Here is a 27,968-nt window from a genome sequence, read left to right on the forward strand (position 1 = left end):
TAGTTGCATCTGTGGAATCATGAGGGAAGCAGTTAGGAGTCTGATTAGAAAGAAATAAGAGCCCAGATCCTGGCCACACGGTCCCTTTGCTATTTCCTTTTGTTTCTTCACGTTGAACATTGTTTTCCTCTCTAGCAGAAGAATTCTAAAGATAAAAGGACATTAGAATTCCACACAAAACAAAAGTCACCAGATTCTCATTTCAAAATCATCCTGAAGCCACTTGGCCCAATTATGTCTGTCAGCTCTTTGGAAGAGATCTCAAATTAGTCCCACTCTCTCCATAGTCCTGCAATTTTATTTCAGATACATTTCCAATATCCTTTTGAAATTACTATGGAATCTCAATCACCTCCTTTAGTTCTATCAGACCTACCATTGTGTGTGTGTGTGTGTGTGTGTGTGTGTGTGTGTGTGTGTGTGTGATTAGATTACTTACAGTGTGGAAACAGGCCCTTCGGCCCAACAAGTCCACACCAATCCACCGAAGCGCAATCCACCTATACCCCTACATTTACCCCCTTACCTCACACTATGGGCAATTTAGCATGGCCAATTCACCTAACCTGCACATCTTTGGACTGTGGGAGGAAACCAGAGCACCCGGAGGAAACCCACAAAGACACGAGGAGAACGTGCAAACACCACACAGACAGTCGCCTGAGATGGGAATTGAACCCGGGTCTCTGGGGCTGTGAGGCAGCAGAGCTAACCACTGTGGTGTGTGTGTGTGTGTGTGATAGATAATTGTTAGTGGATCACCCCACCTCAGGGGAGGGGAGAGGTTGAGAAGGAGAAACCTTCTTGGTATCCTCACCTGGGGCGGGAATTGAACCCACACTGTTAGCATCACCCTGCATTGCAGCCATTGAGCAAACCAACTCCCATTTAGGAAAGTGACACCTCTCTGGGTTAAGGGAGCAAACAAATCTTCTAACTTTCCTTCTGGTTTCTTTGCTAATTATCTGTTGTTTGCCAAAATATCCTTTCTTACCAAGTCTCAACAAATCTTAGGATGGTGTGGAATAGTCTGGCTGTTTAGTAGTTTTCTGAGACCAACAAGTTAGCTGAGGTTGCTTTCCAAAGCCAATGAAAACAAAATGTATGAGTTCTCGGATCAAGCTGATATTTTTTCAGCTTGTTGCCTGGTTGCCATTACTTTGTATTTTATTTTAAAGATGCAAACTTTTGAAGAAATAGTTTCTTGATCCCACAGGTCACCAGAAGGATTAAGTAAACAAAGAGGAAGTTTTAAAACTTCAGATGAGGTCAGGGAACTGAGACAAACGTTTAATTATTCTGATATTGCCTTTGAGACTGCTTTAAAAATAAAAGCACCTGTTTTACACTCTTCATTTTACTTTGATTTCTGAAGTATTCATTTCATGCAAAAACAGAAGTTATGAAAAGCTTTATTTTTGTGAAGTTAAGAAAAATCACCAGATCAGCTATTGAAAAGAATGAAGGAAAATTCAGAAGAACCCAGATCCAGAGGGAACTGATTCAAATGTAAACCTTGTGTGGTGTTTGCTTCTGTAGGGCATTACCTAAGTGGATGGCACGGAGGCACAGTGGTTAGCACTGCTGCCTCACAGTGCTAGAGACCAGGGTTCAATTCCTGTCTCAGGTGACTGACTGTGTGGAGTTTGCACATTCGCTCCATGTCAGTGTGGGTTTCCTCCGGGTGCTCCGGTTTCCTCCCACAATCCAAAAATGTGCAGGTTAGGTGAATTGGCCATGCTAAATTGCCCGTAGTGTGGGGGAATGGGGGTGGGTCAGTGTGGACTTGTTGGGCCGAAGGGCCTGTATCCATGCTGTAAGTAATCTAATTTCATTTCTTTTCATAGTACTTGATTCCAGCACAGATTATTCAGTTTTTAAGCACGTTGATGAATATAGAAGAATCTGTCTTCAGTTTCCAATATATCCCAACCCAATTGAGGTCATAGTGCAAACTCAGGACATTTGGTTGATTCCCAGTGGGGGTCATCTGTATGATTATCCTCCACTAACTTTAAAGTTGACCATTGTTCTTCCTTGAGAATTCCAGGAAAGACTGGTGTTGCTAGTTGCTCAGAGAAGCCAGTGGTGGGTTCCCTTCTTTAGGTGCTGCATTGGCGATTTGGGACAACTGAATAGGTTGCCAGAAGGGCAGTTAAAGGACAACGATGTTGGTGCTGGTGTGGAGTTGAAATTGGAGGTGGAAGGTTGTGTGTAATGTTGCCCGAGGTCATTTGCTTAAGGATATGAGTGGAGTAGTTGTGTTTATTTTCATTTGACCATGGTGATGCATGGGTAATTAAGAACATAGGGGCTGGATGATTATACAGGCTTCAGAACTGATCTTCAATTCAACCAGCTTACGGCTGCTGTGTATCTTCATTTAAGTACCTAGTTTGGCTCCATGTCAAAAGTCATAGAGTCATAGAGATGTACAGCACGGAAACAGACCCTTCGGTCCAACTTGTCCATGCCGACCAGATATCGTAACTTAATCTAGTCCCATTTGCCAGCACTTGGTCCATATCCCTCTAAATCCTTCCTATTCATATACCCATCCAGATGCCTTTTAAATATTGCAATTTTACCAGCCTCCACCACCTTCCCTAGGCAAAAGTGAGTACTGAAAATATTGGAAACCAGAGTCTAGATTAGAGTGGTACTGGAAAAGCACAGCAGGTGAGGCAGCATCTGAGGAGCAGGAGAATCGACGTTTTGGGCAAAAACTGTTAATCAGGAATGAAGACAGAGAGCCTCCAGGGTGGAGAGATAAATGGGAGGGGGGTTGGGATGAAAGTGATAGGTTGGGGGAGGGTAGAGTGGATAGGTGGGAAGGAAGATTGGCAGGTAGGACAGGTAATGAGGATGGTGTGGAGCTGGAAGGTTGGAACAGGGGTAAGGTGGGGGAGGGGAAATATGGAAACTGGTGAAGTCCACATTAATGCCCTGGGGTTGAAGTGTTCTGAGGCAGAAGATGAGGCGTTCTTCCTCCAGTCGTTGGATGGTGAGAGAGTGGGGGTGGAGGAGGCCCAGGACCTGCATGTCCTTGGCAGAGTGGGAGGGGGAGTTGAAATGTTGGGATTCAAGGTGGTGGGGTTGATTGGTGCGTGTGTCCTAGAGATGTTCCCTAAAGCGCTCTACAAGAAGGTGTCCAGTCTCCCTAATGTAGAGGAGACTGCATCAGGAGCAACAGATACAATAAATGATCTCCTGGGCAGCTCATTCCATACACACGCCACTCTTTATGTGAAAAAGTTGCCTCTTAGCTCCCATTTAAATAGTTTTGTTAGACAATAGGTGTTGGCACTGCAGAGGTTGGAGTGTATTATTTCCCCCTTCTAATTTAATCCCCTTCCTCTTCCCCGATGTTTCCTTTCAGTTCTTGTTACACTGCCTTTCATGGGCAGTGCTTGTTAACTACTCTTTTAATTGGAAACATCGGCAGCAAATAATTCAACTTGGTTTTATTAAAAGAAAAGAATCATGGCTTTGAGATTTACAATTCAACTCCCAGCCTCAAAAATATGTTTTAAAGGAGTGTCTTCCAAGTTCTCACTACCTCTTATCTGAGAAAGTGCTTCTTGATCTTACCCCTGAATGGTCTTTAATGTTAAGGTTGCCCCTGAAGGCCTCTGGAATGAGCTTCCAATCTCACATCAGCGCCATCACTCAGATTTCCAGTTTCTATCTCAGGAACACACCTGTCCCATCTCATCTGCTGATGAAATCCTCATTCATGCCTTTGTTACCTCAGGCCTTGACTATTCCAATCTTCTCCTGCCTGGTCTCTATTCTCTCACTGGAGGCCATCCAAAACTCTTGTACTCGAGCCTATCATCAGCCCTGCGCTTGCTCAGTTACATGAGACTCTCATCGTTCTTTTGAATGCCCTCCGTGAGCTTGCCGTTCTCTATCAATGTCATTTCTTCCCATCCAACATTCTGACCTCTGATTTTGACTCTGCCATTCCTGATTTCCTGACCTTATTGTTTCAGTATTGTCAACCATGCCTTAAGTGTCACAGCTACAAACTCTGGAATTCCTTCCCTACATCTCTTCCACGTTCTATGTCACTTTCCTCCATTTATGCACTCTTCAAAGCCCATATCTTTGAAAAAAACTTTTGATTATTTGATCTAATCTCTCCTTAAGTGGCCCAGTGTGGTATTTTGTTTTCTAACGTTTCCTGTGTAGCACTCTGGGACATTTAATATTAAAGTTATTGACGCTATGAGCATAATTGTTGCTGCTGTTTGTCTGGATTCAGTAACCAGAGGAAATAATTTCTCATTGATGATCCTATCTGCTTTGTGCTCAATTCTCTTTCTCAGGATGAACTAAAGGGGCCTGCTGATAATTTCACTGACAGGCTAAACCTAAAAGGGGTCCTCTTGCATTAGCCATCTAAACAGTATTTGACTAGAGAACCAAGTCCTTTCAAATATCCAGCTAACTTTCCAGCTCTTTCTCCATGTGTTTTACTACCTATGGAGGGATGAACTTGAGATGACGAGATAGTTCGGCTGGTTATCGAATTTGAGTGTCGCTGGCTGGTCCAATATGTGTTTCCCATTCCCAATTGCCCGGGAAAAGGAGGTGGTGAGCTGCCTTCTTGGACCTTTGCAGTCCTTTGAGTGTAGGGACACTCACAGTGCTATCAGGAAGGGATTTAGGAATTTGATCCAGCAACAGTGATGGAATGACGATAGATGCTGTGTGGCTCGAAGAGAAACTTGCAGATTGAGCTGTTCCCATGTATCCACTGCCCTTGTCCTTCTAGATGGTAGAGATTTGGGTTTAGAAGGTTCAATTGGAGGAGTCTTGGTAGATTTCCGCAGTGCATCTTGTTGATGATACACACTGCTGTGTGCCAGTGATGAAGGGAATATTAAAGATAGTGAACGATATGCCCGAGAGGTCAGCTGTTTTGTCCTGTGTTCTATCACACTCCTGACTTGTGCCTTGTAGATGATGGAAAGGCAGGAGCTAAATCCCTAGACTTTGACCTGCACTTGTAGCTTAGCATTTGTATGGCTGAGCCAGTTCAGTTCCTGATAAATGGCAATCCCTAGGATATTGACAGCGTGCAATATAGAATAACAGAATGGTGTAGGATCAATCGTTATTAGCTGTAGCAGCTTTTGAAGAGCTGCTGTCTAGCTTTGGGCCCTGTTTGATATGAAGTAGTGTCCCTCAAATTGCGTAACCACCTCTCTCTTTCTCTCTACTAGGGCAAATGATCCCTCATACACCATGGCTAATTACCAAGCAGTAAAGCCAGATGTTTCCAGCAGTCATTTCTGGTTAAGAACATAAAAAATAAGAGTAGGCACTCAGGAAAAATGACGAATGTGGTATGAATAACTTGAATACTTCAAAATTCCCATTTCATGATAGAATAGAATCCCTGCAATGTGGAAGGAGGCCATTCAGCCCATCAAGTCCACACCACTCCTCCAAAGAGCATTCCATCCAGACCCACCCCATCCCCGTTACCCTGCATTTTCCACGGCCAATCGATCTAACCTGCATATCTTTGGACTGTGGGAGGAAACTGGAGCACGTGGAAGAAACCCCATACAGTCTCAGGGAGACACAGACAGTCACCCGAGGCTGGAATTGAACCCAGGTGAGGCAGCAGTACCAACCATTGGATCACCATGCCACCCCAAAACAATCAAAGTGTTTAAAAGAGCGCAACAACATTTGGCTCCCACAGCAACTACACATCTTACATTTGTACATGTATTTGCTTCAGATGTCCAAGACTTTCATTGTGAGATTCAGACCAGAGTGTGCTTTCCTGATTGCATTGTACAGCAGCGCTGAAGGGAAGGTACTTACAACTGTGTCTGGAAGACGACAACCAATGCTGAGAATCCAACTCCAACAGCCACTCCATAGGGCAAACCGAGCAGAAATGCTGACAGGAAACTCACTATCCACACACACTGAGGGGGTAAAGAGAGATCATGTGATGAGGAAAGAAGCAAATGGTCACCACAGAAAAAAAATGAATATTTTAACTCTGTCAACAGAACTAGGGAACACATCCCTAAGAATACAGGGAAAGCCTGGGTAGTTCGAATGGGGATGAGGAGGGTGCAATAGATAGAATGGGGATGAGGAGGATGAGGAGGTTAGAAAAGAGATGTAGAGGGTGGAGTAGTTAGAATGGGGATGAGTTGGGTGGGGTAGTTAGAACAGGGATGTGGAGGGTGGAGTGGTTGGATTGGGGATGAGGAGGGTGAGGTAGTTAGAACTGGGATGAGGAGCGTGAGGTAGTTAGAATGGGGATGAGGGGGGTGGGTAGTTAGAACAGGGATGAAGAGGATGGGGTAGTTAGAACGGGGATGAGGAGGGTGAGGTGGTTAGAACGGGGATGAGGAGGGTAGTTAGAACAGGGATGAGGAGGATGGGGTAGTTAGAACGGGGATGAGGAGGATGGGGTAGTTAGAACAGGGATGAAGAGGGTGGGGTAGTTAGAACAGGGATGAGGAGGGTGAGGTGGTTAGAACGGGGATGAGGAGGGTGAAGTGGTTAGAATGGGGATGAGGAGGTTGAAGTAGTTAGAACAGGGATGAGGAGGAGGGGTAGTTAGAACAGGGATGAGGAGGGTGAGGTGGTTAGAACGGGGATGAGGAGGCTGGGGTAGTTAGAATGGGGATGAGGAGGGTGGGGTAGTTAGAACGGGGATGAGGAGGCTGGGGTAGTTAGAACGGGGATGAGGAGGGTGGGGTAGTTAGAACGGGGATGAGGAGGGTGGGGTAGTTGACAAGTTTCTTCACTTAGAGAGTGGTGAGCTTGTGGAAGTCCGTGCCACAGAAAGTGATTGAATATTTTCAGCAAAGAGTTAGATTTAGTTTGTTGGGTTGAAGGGATCGAAGAATATGGGGAGAAAGCTGCAACAAGGTCCTGAATTAGATGATCACCATAATCATACTGAATGGCAGAGCAGGTTTGAAGGACCAGATGACCTTCTCCTGCTCCTGTTTCCTGTTGCTTAACAGCACTTTGAAATGAAGAATCTGGAAACCAGTGAGAGTGACCTAAGCAACTGCTTAGAATTTTTGATGCAGTTACATACCTCCTGCACTTTCATGTGGGCTTCTGAGTTTTCCAAAGCTTTATCCCTACCACAGTTGCCTTACCACAACTATTTGCCTCTCCCACATTGTTTTTCTGTGCTCCTGTCCAACTTTCCCTTGAGAAGCTGCTTACTCATGCTTCGTGTTCAGTTCAACGAGTTGTAGCTGCCCTTGTCCACCTCACCGTGTTTCTCTTTTTCACTTATGGTAGCTGCTGACAGTTAGCTATTCAGCTTTGAAAGGCACCACTGTTCAGGCTGATAATATTCCTAACCAGTGTCTATACCTTCCTCGCATGAGTCGCTGTGTAACAATCAATAACACAACTGATTTATTGTTTCCATATCTCTGCACCATTATTCAATTCAAGAATCCCACACTCTTCCAATTTTGGTCTCTTTTGCGTCTCCAATTTTAATTGCTTCGCCCCTGATGGATGTGTCTTCAACTGTCCAGGCTGCAGATCTTCCTACTTGTCTCCACCTCTCCATTTCTCTCACTTCCTTCAAGGCTGTCTCTGTGACCAAACTCTTTGATAACCTGTCCCAATTGATCCCTTGTTCAAATCCGTTCCAAATTTTGTCTGGTAACTTGAAACACCTTGGAGTATTTTACAATGTTAGTAAAACGATCTCAATTCATTATGTTGTTGTTGTGATAATCAGGTAACTTTGTGTAGGTCTGGATTCAAACCTGGGTTGTGGAATGAATTGTTCAGTACTGTATTGTCAGTGTGGGAGGAGTTGAAAAGTGTGGCGCTGGAAAAGCACAGCAGGTCAGACAGCATTCGAGGAGCAGGAGAGTTGATGTTTCCAGCATAAGTCCTTCATTAGGAATGTGTGGTGGGAAAAGGGGCTGAGAGATAAATGGGGGATGAGGCTGGGGGGAAGGTAGCTGGGAAGGCAATAGTGGATGCAGATGGGGGTATTGTTGGTGCACTTAGTAAGTGAACACTATAATTAGATATCTTTAGAACTTGATGTATCTCAGTTGTTGCAGTTTTCAAAATGCATGTAAAAAGACCTGAATTTCTAAATCACTTGTTAGAAAGAGGGTACTGGGAGCTGCATATTCAAGCATATGTTGTCCATATATGTCTTGACACACTGCAACCAACACATGATGTATTTTTGATGCTCATACTAAACAAATCTCACTTACACAGTCCAATTTGCTTTTCTTCCACAGGTAATAGGGGTCTGTGACCTGCAATAAAGTGTTTTTCAGGTTCACAGCTATCAATGCACCCAGCACAGCCTAGAAATAAAGCAAAGCACATTTCATACATTTGAATGATGACAAAAGCTGCTGTTTTTTAAAACCAAATGGATAATGCAATATGGGTAATTGAACTGTATACTGGAGTAACCCCTTGTTTTCTGCATGCTACTGATGTCTATTTAAAATATTCCAATTATTTTATGTCCTGGTTTCCTTGTGTAAACTTTGATCCACTTTAAATTCTGTAGATACACATGGAAGAAGGAGGCCATTTGGTTCATCTGGTTCATCCTGCTGCAAGAGGTTGATTGCTCCAGAGTTTGTGAATGTTATCTTCTACCCAGAGGCTAATCTAGGTATTAGTCACTGTTGTTTGGTGTTTTTGTATCTGTTGCCTGTTCTCTGTGCTGTTAACCAGATCGCCAAACTCAACGCCTCATACTATCCACAAGGTCATTTTTCCCTTTGTCAGTACTGAGGGGATTCCTAACCTGCTCAGTGATGCTATTGTCCGTGGAAGGCTTAAGGCAAAACACAGTAATCAGTGGTTATTAGCAGTGCTCACTTCACTCGCACATTACATGTTCAATGAGGAAAGATGCACATTTGTGGCATCTGAGATTGACTTTTCTGGGTGACGACAACCGGACTGAAACACACGCACAGCAATATCAAGCCGTTCAAGTGCTTCAGACCCTGTCACACTTCAAATATTGACCCTGTGTGCTGTCAATATTTATCATAAGTTCATTCCTAAATAGGCAGAGATCATGGAGCCTTTTCAAAAGCGATTGGGTAAAGAAGCACAGTGGCAATGGATAATGTTTCCACAAATAGTGCTTGACACACTAAGATGAAGATAGCATCTCCATCAGTCACCCACTTAAAGCTACCTGGGGAATGTGTCACAACAGGAACATGAGGAAATGCAATTGGAACTGTACTCTCACTTTACATTGAAGAAAATGAGTGACCTATTGTTTTGCATCATATCAGCCGCAGGAACTGAATACAACTACTCTGCTGGAAAGCAGGAAATTCCAAAGCTGCCTCTACTCTTGTGAACATTGATACAACAATGGTTGAACTTTCACTCTCCTCATCGATCATCAAACAGTGACTACATTGCTCACTCTATCAAGACCTGATCATTGACCCCGTGCATCTATGGATGGCTAGATCATCTTTATCAGCCAAAGTTTGAAGATGAGTATCTTGCGGATTCACATAGTTGCCATAATGAAGACAAGATACTGTAGATGCGCGGAAATTTGAACACAAACACAATGAACGTTGGAGAGACTCAGCAAGTCTGGCAGCAGGCTTAGATGTACTGCTACCACACACGGTATGCATGATAGCAAAGTGATTTGAGATGTTGATTGTGAGACACTATAGTAAAAGCAGACCAGGGTACTTTGAAATTAATGATCACGGTGATCCCAATGAGTCAGTGTGATCATCGCTTCATCAAGATGCTCATGCAGAACCACAACCTTAGGGTTTGTGGATCTCAGTACTGCCATCAGCGACATGCGTAGCTCAAAGACTATTTCCGTTCTTGAGAAAACAAAGACAATGAACCCAAACAATGCCTCAATGAATATACAAATGTATGTTGTTTGGAATGGTTAAATTTCAAATTAGGTTTTTTTCTAAGGCAGAAGGCATTAACACGCTTGCCTTCATTACTCAGATCTTTAAGTATAGGAGTTGGGATGTCAAGTTGAGGTTGTCCAGGGCTTTGGTGAGGCCCCTTCTGGACTACTGTGTCCAGTTCTGGTCGCCCTGTTAAAGGAAGAATATTATTAAACTGGACAGGGTTCCGAAAAGATTTACCAGGATGATGCTGGGAATGCAGGGTTAGAGATATGAAAAAAGACTGTAAAGGCTGGGACTCTTTCACTGCGGTGTAGCATTTTGAGATGTGACTTTATTGAGGGTTATAAAATCATGGGGGACACAGATAAGATGGCTGACAAGAGTATTTTCCCTAGGGTGGGGGAGTTCAAAAATAGGGGACATATTTTTAAGGTGAGGGGAGAAACATTTAAAAAAGACATGAGGGGCAACTTTCTTACATAGAGAGTGATTCGTGTATGGAATGAACTGCCAGAGGAAGTTGTGGTTGCAGGTACAGTTTAAAAGGCATTGGATAAGTTCATGAAAGGAAGGGTTTAGCGGGGTATGTGCCAAGCGCAGGTAGTAGTATGTGTTTCCATGCTGTATGACTCTATAACAGATATGTTCATAGAATCCCTACAGTGTGGAAACAGGCCCTTTGGACCAACAAGTCCACACAGACCCTCTGAAGAGTAACCCATCCCCCTACCCTATAACTCTACATTTACCCCTGACTAATGCACATCCCTGAACACTAAAGGCAATTTAGCATGGCCAATTCATCTAACCTGCACATCTTTGGATTGTGGGAGAAAACCAGAGCACCCAGAGGAAACCCACACAGACACAGGGAGAACATGCAAACTCCACATAGACAGTCGCCCAAGGCAGGAATCGAGCCCGGGTCGCTGGTGCTTTGAGGCAGCAGTGCTAACTACCAAGCCACTGTGCTGCTCAGTTGTTCAGTATTTGGTAATTGTTGACAGTTCTAGTGCTATGTGCTGTTAGATAAGCCTATTGGGTGTAGTTTACAGAAAAAAGAGAGAAACCAAATTCAGGTTCGGAGCTGGTGACTGCAGAATTTTTTAAAAAGCTTTTTATAATCAAATCCCGTTCACACATAGGTACAAATAAACCCTGAGTTTTTCTTGTCAAGTTAGCACCTGGGTCATCTGCACTCTGATAATTATCCTCCAGTAATGTCAAGTATTAACTTGAACTTGTGCTCAGGATTATCCTTTCTTCATTTGTCCATGCGATGTGGACACTGCTGGCAAAGCTAGCATTTTTTGTGTGTCCCTGATTGCCCTTGAGACGATGGTGGCGACCTGTCTTTTCAGTTTTATTTCACTGGCAGCACATTCACCTATGAGCTCAGGAAGGTGTAAGTGGAAGCCTCACTGTGGAATATTTGTACCCCTGAAAATACAGCCTGACTTATGTCATGTTACAGGTATGCCCTCTTTCTGCATAAATACATAACTGAGGCAAACAGTAAGGGAGTACTACAGTGTCAGAAATGCCATCTTTTGTATGAGATGCTAAATTGATGTTTTCCCCTTTGGTTACAGTAAAGGGTGACATGGATTTATTTGAAAGATGATAATGCACCTTTTCCAATGTCCTGTTTATTGGTTATTCCTCAACTTGACCAGTAAAACAAGTGATCTATTAGGTATCACATTGAAATTTGTGGTACATTAGTCATAGCTCCTTATGTTACAATTGTGATCTTCACCTTAAAAGTAATAAATTTGCAGTGAGGCACTTTGGAGTTTGGAAAGACATAAAATACGTCACAGAAATGCAAGTTAGTTCTTGCTATGTGTCATTCCGTGAAAAGCCTCTTACCTTCGGAAGTGGCTCCAAGTATGTTCCTAAAGCCAGGAGTACCACTAAGACCACAATCGCTACGCATAGACTTGCAAACTGGAATGAAGAGATGACACATCATATCACAATGTCTAATCTGAAAGCCTCCAGCCAAGGATAAATATTTGCAATATGTTCTCATTAACAGTGATGATTTCAATAAATTTCTACGTCAAAGGGTTGCTCCAGACAGCAGCAGACATCCAAAAATCCAGGCAGTGTACAGATGACCTTAAAGCCAGCAATTGGTCTCTTTTACATTCAAGTTTTAAAATTGGCATGAGTGACTGCTCAATTAGATCTGAGCTCCAAGAATACACAAAAGGAAATAGTATGTTTCTGCAAACACACACACACACACACTGACTTAATTCAGGTCTTAATCAGTGCATTGAACAAATGGACCAATGTGTTCATAAGAAACAGCAACAGAGAGAAGTTAACGACAAAAAATACCAAAGCAGTATAAATCATAAAAATGGATTTGGGGGTGCTGTAAGTGTCAGAAAGAACTCAAAAGCTTATCCTGAGAATCAGAGAGAGGAGTGAGCAAGTATTTAGTGGCTTGTGAGCACACCAGTGGTGCTGCCTCAATGAAATATATGAATACTCCAGCTAAATCATTCTGGGCTACTGCATGGAGGGGACAGAGTTCCTCCCTAATAAAATAACAATGAGTCCTCTATTCCTCTCACAATGCGATGGCTCCCGTTATCAAGGTGTGGGTGGTCACTTACACTGTACTATGCTGACCTCTGGGGGTCTAAGCTCTGAGCTTGACCACCTGATGAGCCTTGCTTCTATATGACAGCTTCTTCTGAGGCAAGTTGCTTTCCTTAATTGGTCAGAGTATTGAGTATAGGAGTTGGGAGGTCATGTTGCAGCTGTACAGGACATTGGTTAGGCCACTGTTGGAATATTGCGTGCAATTCTGGTCTCCTTCCTAACGGAAAGAAGCTGTGAAACTTGAAAGTGTTCAGAAAAGATTTACAAGGATGTTGCCAGGGTTGGAGAATTTAAGCTAGAGGGAGAGGCTGAACAGGCTGGGGCTGTTTTCCCTGAAGCATCAGAGGCTGAGGGGTGACCTTATAGAGGTTTACAAAATTATGAGGGGCATGTATAGGATAAATAGGCAAAGTCTTTTCCCTGGGGTCGGGGAGTCCAGAACTAGAGGGCATAGGTTTAGGGTGAGAGGGGAAAGATATAAAAGAGACCTAAGGGGTAACCTTTTCACACAGAGGGTGGTACGGGTATGGAATGAGCTGCCAGAGGAAGTTGTGGAGGCTGGTACAATTGCAACATTTAAGGGGCATTTGATTACATATATGAATAGGAAGGGTTTGGAGGGATATGGGTGCTGGCAGGTGGGACTAGATTGGGTTGGGATATCTGGTCGAAATGGATGGGTTGGACCGAAGGGTCTGTTTCCATGATGTACATCTCTATGACTGTGACTAAAAGTCACACACTTGGGAGTACTCACCTCTGACGCACAGCTCATTGTGCTTGTTGACTTTAGGAGTGAATGGGAATCTAACCCTACAAGGTGCTATAGGCAACTCAGACCACAGGTCAGGACTCAGTATCTGGAGTGTTCTGGTCTGAGTTTGCAAACATTCCTGCGTGTGTTACACTGGCAAAGCTCCATAAAAGTCTGTGGTTTTGGCTTTTGCTGAGGAACTTTGCAAGGCAGGCATGACCAATTGGAAAAATGGGCACATACCCACTTGCCAGGAATCCTGACTTTTCACTGATTCCTTTTAATGATCTGAACATTGGGAAAGTTGTGAATCAGGTAAGGGCTAAGTCCCTATGTGTCCCTTAAGTGATTAATGTGTTTTGCTGTAAAGCTATTAATCCACATGAATTTACGAAGAAACTGAACTGTGTTCCAATCCTGAGAGCGTGACTGAAGAGGATTTTATACAGTTCTCTCCAGGTATTGAACTAGTAGTACCTGGTATCACATTAAAACAAAATCATAAGAACTAATTAAACGGACAAACTGTATTCTGTCAAGAAACATGGAAACACTGTTCATGATTCTTCAAACAAGCTAGCAAGAAACTCACACTGAGCAAGCTTTCATTATTATTCTTCCATGGAATGTTGACATTGCTGGTAATGCCAGCATTTATTGCCAATCCCCAATTACTCAGGAGAAGATGATGATGAGCTGCTTTCTTGGACAGCTGGAGATCCCAAAATTATAGTGGTGCTAGAGAAGGAATTTTTACTAGTTTGTTGAAATCAAATGGCTTAATAGAACTTTTCAGAAGGCAACTAGACGTTACCATGGGTCTAGAGTTACATATAGGCCAGCCATTGTATGGAGCATATATTTCCTCCAGTGAAGGACATTAATGAACTGGGTGGGTTTTTTTTAGCAACAATTCATGATCAGCATTATTGAGATTCATATTTTTTGGAAAAAAAAAATCATCAAATATAAATTGTCTGGCTGCCACAGTGGTATTTGAACTTATGCCTTTTTTCACTTGTCTAAATAATTAGACCACTAACATGAACACGATATGAACATTCCCATAGCTGTTTCTGTCACATGATTTGGAGAGAGCATTCACTTCCTGTAAACCCCTACACAACCAACAAGCTGAGCTATAAACTGACAAAGGAGAGGGTAAAATGCCTCTATGTATGGATAATAACACTGTGCCATTCTGTTGTGTTTGTAATGAGATCAGCCAGGTGGACCTCATAGAATCTGAGTTCTCTGATTGGGGCTGTTAATCTGTCCAATCAGGAGCCTTGGGCTACCAGATAAAAAGATGAGTGACGGATGGGTGGTTTGCTGGGTTGCCTGGGGTGTGATATATGCACCGCTCTATTGTTCAGTTTATCAGACTGTTTGTACGTGATTGTGTCTACTGTTTCCTTTATGATATGATAAGGTGGAATTTGAGGTTTGTCCTCTTTTCGCTGTGAATTGGTTGTATGGTGTGGTTTGGGTCTGGCTTTGCCGTTCCTTTCCCCTGTAAATTGCTGTTTCTTGTAAACTGCTGTTCATTGTTAACTGTTTGTTTGTACTGTTTAATAAAATTAAAAGAAATAAAAAGAGGAGTGTCAGACATTCCGCACATTGATAGCTGATTCTGAAGAGGCAGCACTAGAGTCAAGAACTGTGCATGTGTAAATAAAGGGTGACTTGATGACAGGATACCAGGCTCCGCAGATCCATTTCACGTTCAACTGGCAAAGACCACACGGTTTTTATTGAATAGTTCCTGTTGTTTATCCATACACATCTATCTTTCCTATCAGGGTACTGCAATCAATAGATAGCTGGACGTTGAATGGGAAAGACTCCATCTTCAATGACAGGCCTATTCCTCCGGGTCCCAACACTAAGCCAAACTGCTTGCGAAGTACACTCAGTGCACTGAAATGTGATGCACTGGTTTAGTTCAAGTATTAAATTGTTACACCTGCGCCTAGGTGGACCTTTGTCAAATGAAACTTTCAAGATGGAAATCAATTGATTTTTGATAGGTAAGGAAACAAAAAATATGATATGTCCAAAGAAAGGGACAAAGAGTTGAACTACAGGTGCTGAATGACCTACCCCTGTTCTTGATTCTAAATTTCCTTCACTAGATGATTTGTCTTGAGGCCAGTTCAGTTCTGCACTCCCTTCACCCCCATGAGGGTCATCATGGACTGTTCCTTGATTTGTGGATAGCATTTACTCAGGACCATGGTTGTTCTGCCCTGGGTCTTTCTTAAAGAGTCAACAGGGCAATTTTCAACCTGTGGATCTTTGAGTGCATGGTACAGAACATCCTGTGGAGCATTGGGATCTGGAGTGCAGAATTTACTTCCTCTTCTTTCCTTCTGTGCGACTGCTCTGCCTCTTCAATCCAATATGGTGACTCAAACTGGGATGCAGCTTGATGGGCAAGTTATCACCATTTGGCAAGAAAGGCAGCCAGTTCCTCCCAGTCATTATTGTCAATGCTGCCATATTTCAAGGAAAATTTCAGGGGGTCTTAGATGCATCTTGTTTGACCTTCCTTGAAACTTTAGTCATTTAAGAGTTGAGAAAACAAACCTGACAGAGGTGGCAAAGAAGAGTTTTGACCATTTTGACTCAGTGACCCAATCCATTGACATTGATTTTGCAGTGGATTTGGCTGAAGGTTTGTGAGGCTGACTTCAGGAAGGACACAAAGATTTGTTTGATGGTCCTCCCATTGAATCCAGATGGTGCTTCAGAATCATTACTAATGAAATTTCTTTGATGTTCGTATGTGTCATTGATACATATCTAACCAGTGGGAAAGACTTCTACAAAGCTTCATCATCAAATACTTTGGTCAGATTGATGATTGCAGTGAAGAGTTCCTAGTGTTGTTCTAGACATTTTTATTGGATATTTCTCGTAGCAAATACCATGTTGGAGATTGCTGCAGAAGGTCTAAAACCACATTGTGTCTCAGGGAGTATTTTGTCCGGAGAGTAGTCCTAATTGGCTATCAGACATGGATAAGCATCTATTTGAATCTGCAGGAGGTGAGAAACATATACCATGAAGGACTTTTGTTTGTCATCATGAATTATATAAATGACCATGAAATCCCACATTGTGGAACAGATGTGATAAATGGATAAGCTACAGGGACGTATCAATGTAAGTAAACTGTTAAGTTTTCACAATTTAAACTGAAGTGATTTGCTTATATGTGCAAGAGACTCTTCAGTCTTTACTTTGCCAGTTAGATTCATACCTTCAGTAGCAATAGCAGCAACGGAATTAGTAAATTTACCTGTGAGCTTCCACCACCTCCTTCTATGGCCAAAGTCACCGACAATGCACAACAGATAACATGGATACGGAAGAATGATCCAAAAAAGTTACCAAAACCTAGTGCCAACATTTCCTGGAATACAGAAAAGCAGAAATTATGGCAGCAGCAAGAAAGATTGGAATCATGAAAGTTTATGTTACTATAATAGAATATTGATAGAATTACAGATGCTGCTGTAATCAGAGAGCGTCTCAGAACTATTGACATCTGCCCAACCATAAGATCTTACTGGATGTTGTTACTGGATGGAAGTTGTTCAAAATTCCTTTGTAATTGGGCCTTCCTTTGACAGGAGAGATTGGTTATCCAGTTCTCATACAAGTAAAGGAGGACTGTAGGGCTGGCTGCTCTCTCATTAGTGAGAGAGAATAATGGTAAGTCTAGGCCAATGTTCATCCCCATTCCCCCACTGTAGTGGAAATTGAGGACATTCAGAAATGGTCTCCTTTACCCACGATTAACAAGGCTTTTAACCAGCCTAACTGGCTGATTTCCTCATGAGATCAGGCAACCTTGCTGGATCTCTGCCCACTGACCCCAAAATAGTTAGCACTGGGTATGGTTTCTGGAAAATGGCAACCCTTCCAATGCTGGTATTTATGGATCCCTGTCTACCTCTGTTCCTGACCTTAGTGGGACCTGAATGTTCTGCCCATAGTTTCAGTAATTAGGATCAAGGAATAGAGGAAGATACCTTTCCAACTTTATTCAGCTGGAGAAGAAATGCAAGGGTAAAAGGATGAACCTTTATTTAATGATAGTACCAAGGTGGAAGTGTAATGGAAAAGTGGACTAATTAAAGGTCTGAGACACAGGCTTGGCTAAGGAATCATGCACTTGGCATGAGAGCATGAAAACAATGGTTAATATTTTCTTCAATCATGTATTATTTTCTAGCTCCAACAGGCAATCTATCAAGCTGATGAGGTGGGATAAGGTTGGCCAGTTAGCTGAATTACTGGGTTATTTGGATTGTTGGTTAGTTGCTCTTGAAGGTATTTGAGGTCATTCATGATAGAAAGCTCTTGAGATTAATACCAGATTATACACCCTGATTTTATCATTACAAAATCCACAGCCACAAAATGTTCATTTTCTGGAAGACTTAACAGATTGGCAGTAGTGATTGACAATAGTCTGAAATAAAATAGTTTACTAATGCTGCAGTTAGAACATTACAGGAGATATTTCAAAGGCCATCCTTGATGTACATGTGACAAGTTTCATACCTGGTTTGCATTGACAGTGTAGGTATGTCTGGAGGAGATTGTCCTTCCCACAGCTAGATTAATGACATATCCAACAATGGCAAGAGAGAACGCAGGTCCAACCATATCACCCCACAGATTGACCAGAGGAGCTTCTGGAGGAGGCAGCCTTGGAGACAAAAATATGCCAATATTTACTAATGTTGCCTGAATGACTTGGGAAGACATTCCATTGGGAAATAGTGGATTACTCGGAGAAATCCCAATAAAATCACATTAAAAATCTGAACTTTCTTCATTTGGCCAGCAATGTGGAAAGTTGAACGTTGTCTCAAAGTGTCATTTGAAAGATTTGTTTTCCCCTCCCTTGCTCTTGAGAAGGTGATGGTGAGTCACCTTTCTTGAATTAATGCAGTCCTTGTTCTGCAATTGATACAACCAGGAGAATGTGAGGACTGCAGATGCTGGAGAGTTGGAATCGTAAAATGTGGTGCTGGAAAAGCACAGCTAGTCAGGCAGCATCCAAGGGGCAGGAGAGTCAACATTTTGGGCATTAGCCTGACTGAGTGGTTTACTAGGGCCATTTCAGGGTAGTTAACAGTGAACCACATTGCTGTATGTCTAGAGACATATTGGAGGAGGTGAGAACTACAGCTGCTAGACATCAGAGCTGAGAGTGTGGTGCTGGAACAGCACAGCAGATAAGGCAGCATCTGAGGAGCAGGGGAATCTACGTTTTGGACAAGAGTCCTTCATCAGGAATGAGGCACATGCAGACCTGATCAAGTAAGGACAACTGACTTCTGTCCTCAAGCAGAGTTTTTGCACAATTCCAGTAGCTTCCTGGTCACAATTACTGAGACCAGCTAAAACAATTCTAGTTTAATCAATTTAAAGATCACTAACTCTCCTGGAGAGATGTGAACCCATGCCTTCAGAACATTGGTTTAATAGCAATACAACAATGTCACTGCTCCTCTTATCTTAGGTCCTGGGTTTTATATTTGAACTAAAATATAAACAGGAGCTTTGTGTATCAGTTGGGAGATAAAGCAGTCAACAGAATGTTGTCAGGGCTGTCATTATTGCCAAGTTGCAGTGCAGGGCACAAGGCAAGGAATCACAGAATTCCTACAATTAGGAAGCAGGCTATTCAGTCCACATCCAGACCCATCTCCACCCCTGCATTTCCCATGGCTAATCCACCGAACCTGTCCAGCTTTCAACTGTGAGAGGAAAGACACACAAACAAAGGGAGAACGTGCAAACTCCACACAAACAGTTGCCCGAGGCTTAAACCAAACCCAGGTTCTTGGCACTGTGAGGCAACAGTGCTAACCACTGAGCCACCTCACCACTCTAAGAGGCCAGACTGTGCCACACTTAGTACTTCTCGTTTAGGCAAGGTATGGTTCCATCTGCCCTCAGACTTGCCAGGATATGTGACAGGATTCCTTTCAAGATAAAATACATTTGTACTCTGGATACGCTCCAGCTAATAAAACCAATGAAGCCTCGTTATCATCAGTTGGAGTTGAGATGCAGGTTAGATCTCAAAAATAAAGAGACCTGTGACTGAAAACCAGGGCTAATGGACTAGCTCATTCCAGATTACTGCTAGAATATAACTGAAAACGAGTTATCCTTCCTGGAGCTAAAGATTTTTTTAGGCCAAATTCACTTCGATGCAAAAACAGAATGTTTTTCTGTTATTGAAGTTGCATTTAGCATTGCACAGACTGGGAGTACTTTATAAAAAGAATAAGAACCTATAAGGTTGTTTTTGACTGGCACAGTAGTGGACAGCAAAGAAGGTCACCTCAGATTAGAACGGGATCTTGATCAGATGGGCCCCTAACCTGAGGAGTGGCAGATGGAGTTTAATTTAGATAAATGTGAGGTGTTGCATTTTGGGAAAACAAATCTTAGCAGGACTTATACACATAATGGTAAAGTCCGAGGGAGTGTTGCAAAACAAAGAGACCTTGGAGTGCAGGTTCATAGCTCCTTGAAAGTGGAGTTGCAGGTAGATAGGATAGTGAAGAAGGCGTTTGGTATGCTTTCCTTTAATTGGTCAGAGTATTGAGTACAGGAGTTGAGAGGTCATGTTGCAGCTGTACAGGACGGAAGAATGTTGTGAAATTTGAAAGGGTTCAGAAAGGATTTACAAGCATGTTGCCAGGGTTGGAGGATTTCAGCCATAGGGAGAGGTTGATAAGCTAGGGCTGTTTTCCTTGGAGCATTGGAAGCAGTTGGATGACGTTATAGAGATTTATAAAATCATGACTGGCATGGATAAGGTAAATAGACAAGGTCTTTTCCCTGGGGTGGGAGAGTTCAGAACTAGAGGCATAGGTTTAGGGTGAGAGGGGAAAGATCTAAGAGAGACCTAAGGGGCAAATATTTCACATAGAAGATGGTGAGTGTGTGGAAAGGTATCTGGATGGGTATATGAATAGAGTGGGACTGGATTAGGTTGGAATATGTGGTCGGCATGGACGAGTTGGACCAAAGGGTCTGGTTCCATGCTGTATATCTCTCTGACTCTCTGACATGATGGACTGAAGGGCCTTTTTCTGTGCTGTAAATCTCCCTTTCCTTAAGATGCTTCACTGACTCAGAGTATTTTGTGCATGATGCACAACTTTTGCCTATCATGATTCCATTATCAAATTATGGGTGCATAGTGGTAATTCGGAAATGTTTTCACACAGATCTTCTGTTCATTAAAACGGATGGACTCTAAATTGCAGGGAATTCTTTCATGAATCCCAAAAAACACGTACCCAGTAGATAAAGTTGCACATTGGAAAGACATAATGCTGGAAGGATAACACAGTGACTCAGTGGTTAGCACTGCTGCTTCACAGTGCTAGGGACCCACGTTCAATGCCAGCCTTAGGTAACTGTGTGGAGCTTATACGTTCTCTCTGTGTCTGTGTTGCTTTCCCTCCACAGTACAAAGATGTGCAGGTTAGGTGGACTGGCCATCCAGGGATGGGGTGGGTCTGAGTAGAAAGATCTTCAGAGGGTCAATGTAGACTTGATGGGCTGAATGCCTGATTCCACACTGTAAAGATTCTAGAAATTATCTTTTGTATTGCAATCTCTCACTTTATGCTTCTCTTTTGAATGGGAAAATTCTTGATAAATTCATTTTCCTTAGAGATTTAATACCTTCAGGTGAGGGCCCTCAGAGGGTAGGAACAAAACAGATCATACTTTCAGCATAATGGGCTCAATTTTGAGTCACACAAAATTTACTCACTTGTACAGCCTCAAATTCAGGCCCCATTGTATTGTCCCATGTAGTTCAAACCTGACGTAGTGTTACTTGGTGCATTGATTAGTGAATTAAAGTCTTAGAAAAATTGTTGCATAAGTAAGGATTTATTCTTGTTATTATTTGGACCACATTGTACCTTCTCACAGAAAATGGTTACCATTTTTATTAAAATTAGAATAGAATTGTAGGAACATCGCTGTTACTTATCACTAAGACCTTCATTGACATTTCCTGAACTTGTTTCTGGCAGTGAGGGTCTTTGTAGGCAGAGCATGTGAACACATGAATTAGGGCATAATTAGGTCATTTCGTCCTTCACGCCTCCCCTGATCTACAATGAGATAACCTGCTTATGTTCCGAATTCCGTATTGCCACATATCATAGAGTTTACAGCACGTAAAGAGACCCTCAGTCCAACCAGTCCATGCCGACTATAATCCCAAGTCATACTAGTCTGACCTTCCTGCACTTAGTCCATATGTCTTATCATGCACTTATCTAATTGTCTTTTAAACGTTGTAATTATACCTGCATCCAACACTTCCTCTGGAAGGTCCCACATACAAACCATTCTAAAGACTCCTGCCATTCATCTTATCTATACTCCTCATGATTTTATAAACCTCTATAAGGTCACTTCTCATCCTCCTATGCATCACTGGAAAAATGTCCAAGCCTATCCAGCCTCTCCTTATAACTCAAACTCTCCATTTCCGGCAACATGTTGGTAAATCTCTTTTGAACCCTCTCCAGCTTAATAATATCCTTCCTATGACAGTACTCCTGATAACTTTTGAATCCCTTATCTTTAAAATATTCAACTACCCTTCTCCACTGCCTTCTGAGGCAGAGAGTTCCAGAGTCGCACAATAATCTCTGGCCTAAAAGGCCAACATGCTGGTGAATTTCCTGGAAAACTCAGACAGCTGTTCAAAAGAAATTCTGTCACCCAACATGTGAGAATGTATATGCTGAAACTCAAAACTGATCAACATCTGGGTACAAATGCAGGAAGATCATAATTCTAATACTGTGTCCCTAATTCTGGACTCACCCAGAAGAGGAGGCTTCCTTTCTCTGGTCACCTTGTTGACACCATTGAGAATTTTGTAAACTCCAACTGAATCACCCTTACTCTTTTAAACTCCTGTGAAAACAGGCCCAGCCTGTCCAATTCCTTCTTGTAGGACCAGCCGCTCGTTCTAGGTATAAGTCTTGTAAACTTCTTCTGAACTGTCTTCAATGCATTTTCATCCGTACTTAAGTAAGGACAATAAAACATCACGCAGTCACAGCAGGCTGAGGAGATTTTCACCACCTCCCAGCGCTTGTGCCCAGATGTCGATCAGGTTTGAGTTTCAGCATAAACATTCTCAGATTCATTTTCTTTTGAACAGCTTACTGAGTTTTCCCAAAAAATTCCCAGTATGTTGGCAATACCAGATGGGTGGTTTTGGATTTCTTAGATACTGCTGGCGTTGATTACAATCTGATCCTGCATCCAAAGGACATATTTTCAATCTTACCAATGGAAATTCTTAATGTAATCAAGCAAGTATTACCATAAAGAGATTAGATTCCAGGCAAACCATTTTGTAACGTGATAGCAATATTACAACTCCCTTTGTATTCTAGTTAAGGGTTTTGATGTCATAAATTAACTGCGACATGTAAATCAGGAATATGTCCCAGTGCCCTTCATAGTACTCGGTTAATTACACAGGTCATTTAGGTCTAGCCAATGTTCACTCTCTCCTAAACTGCTGTATCAAGCCAAAAATACTATCTTATCAAATCTACGACATGGGCATGCTAAATACTCATTGTAAAATCATGAAGTTCAAGTCAATTGGTAACCTTCACAAATCTGAGGTCATCCAAAACTCTACCATCCTTATTGCAACCAATCTCATTTTCTTGTGCTTGCTGACCTAAGTTTGCTCCCAAACAAGCAAAACCTTCATCTTAAAATCCTCACCATTGTTCCCAAATCCATCTATGGTTTTACTCCTTCCTCTTTCTCTAACCTCCTCCAGGCCACCTTACTTCAAGCTATCTGGACTCATCCAACTCTGGCCTGTAGACATTCAACTATTTAAGCCCTAGCCTCTGAAATTCTTTCTGTAAACCTTTTGGATAGACGTATTGTGCAAGAGAATGGGGCAAAAAGCAGGAGATTGGTACTTGGTAACGATACTTGTTTGAAGAAGCAATGCAGGCATGGAGGGCCAAGTTCCTCCTTCCTGCTGGTATACTGCTGTGCTTCTGAATCTTCCATTGTCTCCAACTTTCTTCCTTCTTTTGAGGCACTCATTGAAAACTATCTCTTCGAACAAGTTTTCAGTTATCTGCCATAATATATGGCTTGGAGTCATATTTTGCTTCATAGTGCTCCCATGAAAGGCCTTAGATATTTTGTTATGTTAAAGGCATTGGTTGAATACAAGTTGAATCATTTTCTACCTCTGAATATTAGAAAATCAGTTGCAAACAGTGTAACTATCACACAATTTAAAGTATTAGATGAAAACCTATGCATAGAATTTGCCAATTGTGAGGCTAGTTCCCCAACTCCCTCCCAGTAGCTAAATTCAGAGTTTAATTCAGATTTTAATCTCCAGATCAGGTCTGGGCATTGGTGTTGTGTTTGACTCAGTTGCATTGTGCTACATATCTGTTAGAATTTGACAACAGGAAACTAAAAGAAAGTAATTTATATTCTTTAATACTAACCCCAGAGGAACCTCTCCGACAACATCTATACCATATTTTTGTGGTAATCTTGCACCTCCTGAGATTGCTGTAGTAACGATGACCTAGAAGTAAAAACAGAACATTATTCCATTATTTTAAAGAAATGCAATAAACTTATTTCCCTCCTCTTTTTTCTGCTAGAGGTAATGAGTTTTGCAAAAATGCAAGGGCACCAGCAACTCTTTGTTACTTTCATCCAAGTTCCCATGATGTTTGGTTTGTTATTGTAGGCAAGTTACTCATCATGGAACAAAAGGCATTCAAGCTGTGCACATTTTTTGAATGACAAAGCATTGGGGTCTGCAGTGATTTCTCCATGGCAACACTTCAACAAATCAGATTTGACAAGGCAATCAAATAACACCCTTTTCACCTATAGTATAAATTGTCGTGGTCATTTGAAATTTGGTAATCTTGTGTTTGCCTTGATGAGTGCCAAGGCAAAAAGGTTCAGCAACAGGCCACTGTTTTCAGCAATGCACCTGTGCTTAGATCAGAGTGGGGCTGGAAAAGGAGCAGGGATTTATCTCTCCACCCTGGAGGCTTCCTGCCTCTATTCCTGATGAAGGGCTTTTGCCCCAAAACAACGATTTTCCTGCTGCTCGGATGCTGCCTGACCTGCTGTACTTTTCCAGCACCGCTCTGATCTAAACTCTGGTTTCCAGCATCTGCAGTCCTCTCTTTTGCCTAATGCACCAGTGCTGTCCTATCGAGCAACTGATCCCATTGACTTTGCTGAGAAAGCTACGTAATTGATAGCAGAACAGATATCGTTCACAGTCACTCAGTCAAAATTGTGCCAACAAGTTCAATTTGCTCTTCCTCCACCACCAGCCCACTAACATCAGCACAGGGCAAAGAAGGATGGGGACCTTCCTGGTCTGAACTTCCAAAATCAAATTCAGTGATAAGTTTATTCATTGATTCATGCGAAAACATATCAATCAATGACTGTTGGAAGAGCAGTTCAGACCTCAAGTGTAAACCACTTATAACTTTAGAAGCTCTCAAGTGTGGTGACTAGTTATAATGTGAATCCACTAAAAGAAAAATGAGCTCTAAAACTTTACTTACCACAATAGTTTCCATCGGAATGGCGAAAGGAAGCTTGTGTTTAAATCTGACGTTAATCTCCTTGACAATGTACAGGAGCACACCCGTAATTATAGCAAAAATCAGTGATGCTACATTGGTCTTGGGAAGGTGTTTACAGATGTCAATGAATGTCTGGTTAGAAGAAAAGTAACAAGATCACTTAGGCTGCAATTCAAAACTTAGAAATGAAAATATTTTGTTAATGGCTGATTATCAACTACTTACATATATTATCGCCAGTGGACCACTGTATGCGTGAATGTTCAGCCCGAAGATGTATTTCAATATTGAGATTAAGATTTGTATCCCAGCTGCTGTCATGAATCCTCGGATGAAGGACTCAGAGAGATAGATGGAGATAAAACCAAACTGAACAAAGCCTAAGCAAATCTGTCAAGTAACAAAAGGAAGATTATCATTCAATGCATTATGGGAAGTAGGTGACATAGTGGTAATGTCATTGGAGGTTAGGTCAATGGCCTGGGACAATGGCAGCTGGTAGAATCTAAATTCAGTTTAATAATATTGGAATTAAATGCTAGTTTCAGCAATGGTTAATCATCATCCAGCTGCTTCGTAAATACTCATCAGATTCAAAAAAATGTCCTTTAGGGAAAGAAATGTGCCATTTGGTCTACACATGACTCCTGATTTACAGCAATGCGGTTGATCTTATCTACTGCTCTGCAATAGCCAATCAAATCACACAGCTCACATGAAATTACAGATGGACAGCCACAAATTTTGGTTGTTCTTTGTTTATTGAAATGGGTTACTGTGTGAAGTTCTGGTTCTAACCAGTTCTAGTTAGATGTATTCCTGAAGGTTTCCTTACCACCAGCTGCCTCACTATTATTCAATTAACCTTTTCCTCATTCAAATTAATTTTGAAGTTAATAAACATACATGTTCAAGAGGAAATGGAAAGTTGTCTGATAGCATTTCCCCTGGTTGCTTGTAGTATCTTCTAGGTTTTTTTAAAAGATGTTTGTAATTTCCTCTGGAGCAGGTGGGACTTGAACTCAGGCCTTTGAGGAAGCACATTCCCACTACACCACAAGAGCCCTTATATCCTGATCAAGGCATTCTCTAATCAATCTGTTCAGAGATGTGCTGACAGCTGAGACTTGAATATGGGCCCCCTAGTTCTGAGGTTAGGGACACTAACACTGACCTGTAAGAGCCTTTAGATTTTTAAAATGTTTTTTAGAACAGATTTTTAATTAGTTTTGTTTTGTTATGGCTGGCACCTGTTAGTTATGATTCTTCATTTCCATTGACAACTGCTGTAGGCTTATCTCTTGTTTCATGTCCAATTACTGTATCCTATGGCCTTGGGCCATCCTTCATGTGATGTTTAGTCATTCCTACCTCACACCCTATCACAGACCTTGCCTTGCATTCTTCACTCCCCTTCCCTTACCACAGTAATTGCTTAAAAAATGACTACATCTCTAACTTTCTCCATCTCTGATGTGAGGCCAATGGCCTGTTGCTGTGGATATTGGATTGGAGGTTTGGGTTGCTGGGAGAATTGACTGGTTTGGGGGATGTAACCAGCGTGAGTGGGGACAAAAACTCAGCATCTTGCTGAAATAAAATGGAATGGCAATGATTTGAGCTGAGGGTCCAGTTAATGACCATTTTCAATGGAGATGGAGTATTCCGTCTATTAATGTCCCTCCCCCACCACTATCTCACTGCTGTATGTGGATCTTGCCACCTGTGAGAGATTGACTCATGGTGACCATTGATACCTCCTTTAAATCTACCACCCAACCATTGCTCCCAGCCTCCCCCCATCACCAACTGCAGTAGACCGTAATTGTAGCCGCATGGCATTCCTTCATAGTGTTGTAGCCAGACTTACTTTTAACAAAGTGTGCCACCAACGTGGTCCTCCAGCTTCATTGATGGTGCCCACTGTCTTAATTGTAATGCTGGCTGCCCACAGCCAATTGTTCCTCCTACCTATCCAGTCTGCTCTCCCAAGGACAGCCAGTATCTTATCACCCTCTGGCCAAATCCTGCAGGCGGCATATTGTGGGGAGTGTGGGGAAGAAGGAAAGAGGAGGCTCAAGCACCATTGGGATGAGGACCCCCCCGGCACATTGGGATCCCAACGTCTATCATAAAATCAGCCCAGTAAGTCTACTTTTCTCTCCACAGAAGCTGCCAGAGTGACTACGTCTTACTTTTTGCATTTTGTTCACTTTTTCTACCGAGAGAGAAACAGAGTTAACATTTGGTGTGACTCTTATTCATCAGGATTCTGAAATAGAGTCATTTTGGATACAAAATGTGACTCTGTTTCTTCTTCCACAGATGCTGCCAGACCTGCTAAGTTTCTCCAGCACTCTGCACTCATTTCAAAATTCCAGCATATGGAGCAACTTGCTTTTGTTCCTCTTACCCATATTTTGTTTAAAAAAAAGCAAACATCGAATAAAAGAGGAATTAAAACTATGACTCCCCTTGGAGATGAAATATGCTTTCAATCTGATTTATCTTAATGGCTTCCATCTGCTGGTGCTATTTCTGAATTGTTTACCTGTATTACAGCTGTTAAGCAGGTTACAGTTCCTGCAATTCTCATGCGATACTCATTCATAGCTCCGACATCTGTGACGGTTTCATTCAGAGTTTCGTTGAAGTGTTGGAATTTTTCAATGGGAGCCTCAGCTTGGACTACGGTCCCAACTATAATACTTAACACAGCAAAGGTACCTGTTAGAAACATGAAGAGTGATGAGCGTGAGGAACCTGCAAGATGATATTTTGATTCATCGCATTGTCCTGACTGGTGCTGCATTTATCCACCCCCTTTAGAGCTTTCCCACATATGCCGAATTTTATGTCCTTCTCTATGGTACATGTAATGTTGACAGTGGAACTCGAAATGAGGTGATGTGAGGTTCTCACTGGTTCAATGATCCCTGCATCCACTGCACACTGGGGTAGTGAGCTCAACAGATTCATAACCCTTTGAGAAAA

The 27,968-nt window shown here is 42.2% G+C and overlaps 1 protein-coding gene across 1 annotated transcript in view; it reads right to left on the minus strand.

Moving 5' to 3' along the window:
• The window catches only part of LOC132828351 (solute carrier family 26 member 9-like), a 108,207-nt gene that overhangs the window by 36,856 nt on the left and 43,383 nt on the right, over positions 1–27,968 (minus strand). Inside the window, exons 5-13 of the mRNA XM_060845379.1 lie at positions 27,526–27,701; positions 25,200–25,364; positions 24,954–25,106; positions 23,859–23,941; positions 17,860–18,007; positions 16,589–16,702; positions 11,784–11,861; positions 8,250–8,345; positions 5,845–5,951 (exon numbers count right to left, since the gene is read on the minus strand). Coding sequence (XP_060701362.1) covers positions 5,845–5,951; positions 8,250–8,345; positions 11,784–11,861; positions 16,589–16,702; positions 17,860–18,007; positions 23,859–23,941; positions 24,954–25,106; positions 25,200–25,364; positions 27,526–27,701 — 1,120 coding nt within the window. The remainder of the gene's footprint in view (positions 1–5,844; positions 5,952–8,249; positions 8,346–11,783; positions 11,862–16,588; positions 16,703–17,859; positions 18,008–23,858; positions 23,942–24,953; positions 25,107–25,199; positions 25,365–27,525; positions 27,702–27,968) is intronic.

This window comes from Hemiscyllium ocellatum, chromosome 26 (assembly GCF_020745735.1).
Source record: "Hemiscyllium ocellatum isolate sHemOce1 chromosome 26, sHemOce1.pat.X.cur, whole genome shotgun sequence".
Taxonomy (NCBI): Eukaryota; Metazoa; Chordata; class Chondrichthyes; order Orectolobiformes; family Hemiscylliidae; genus Hemiscyllium; species Hemiscyllium ocellatum.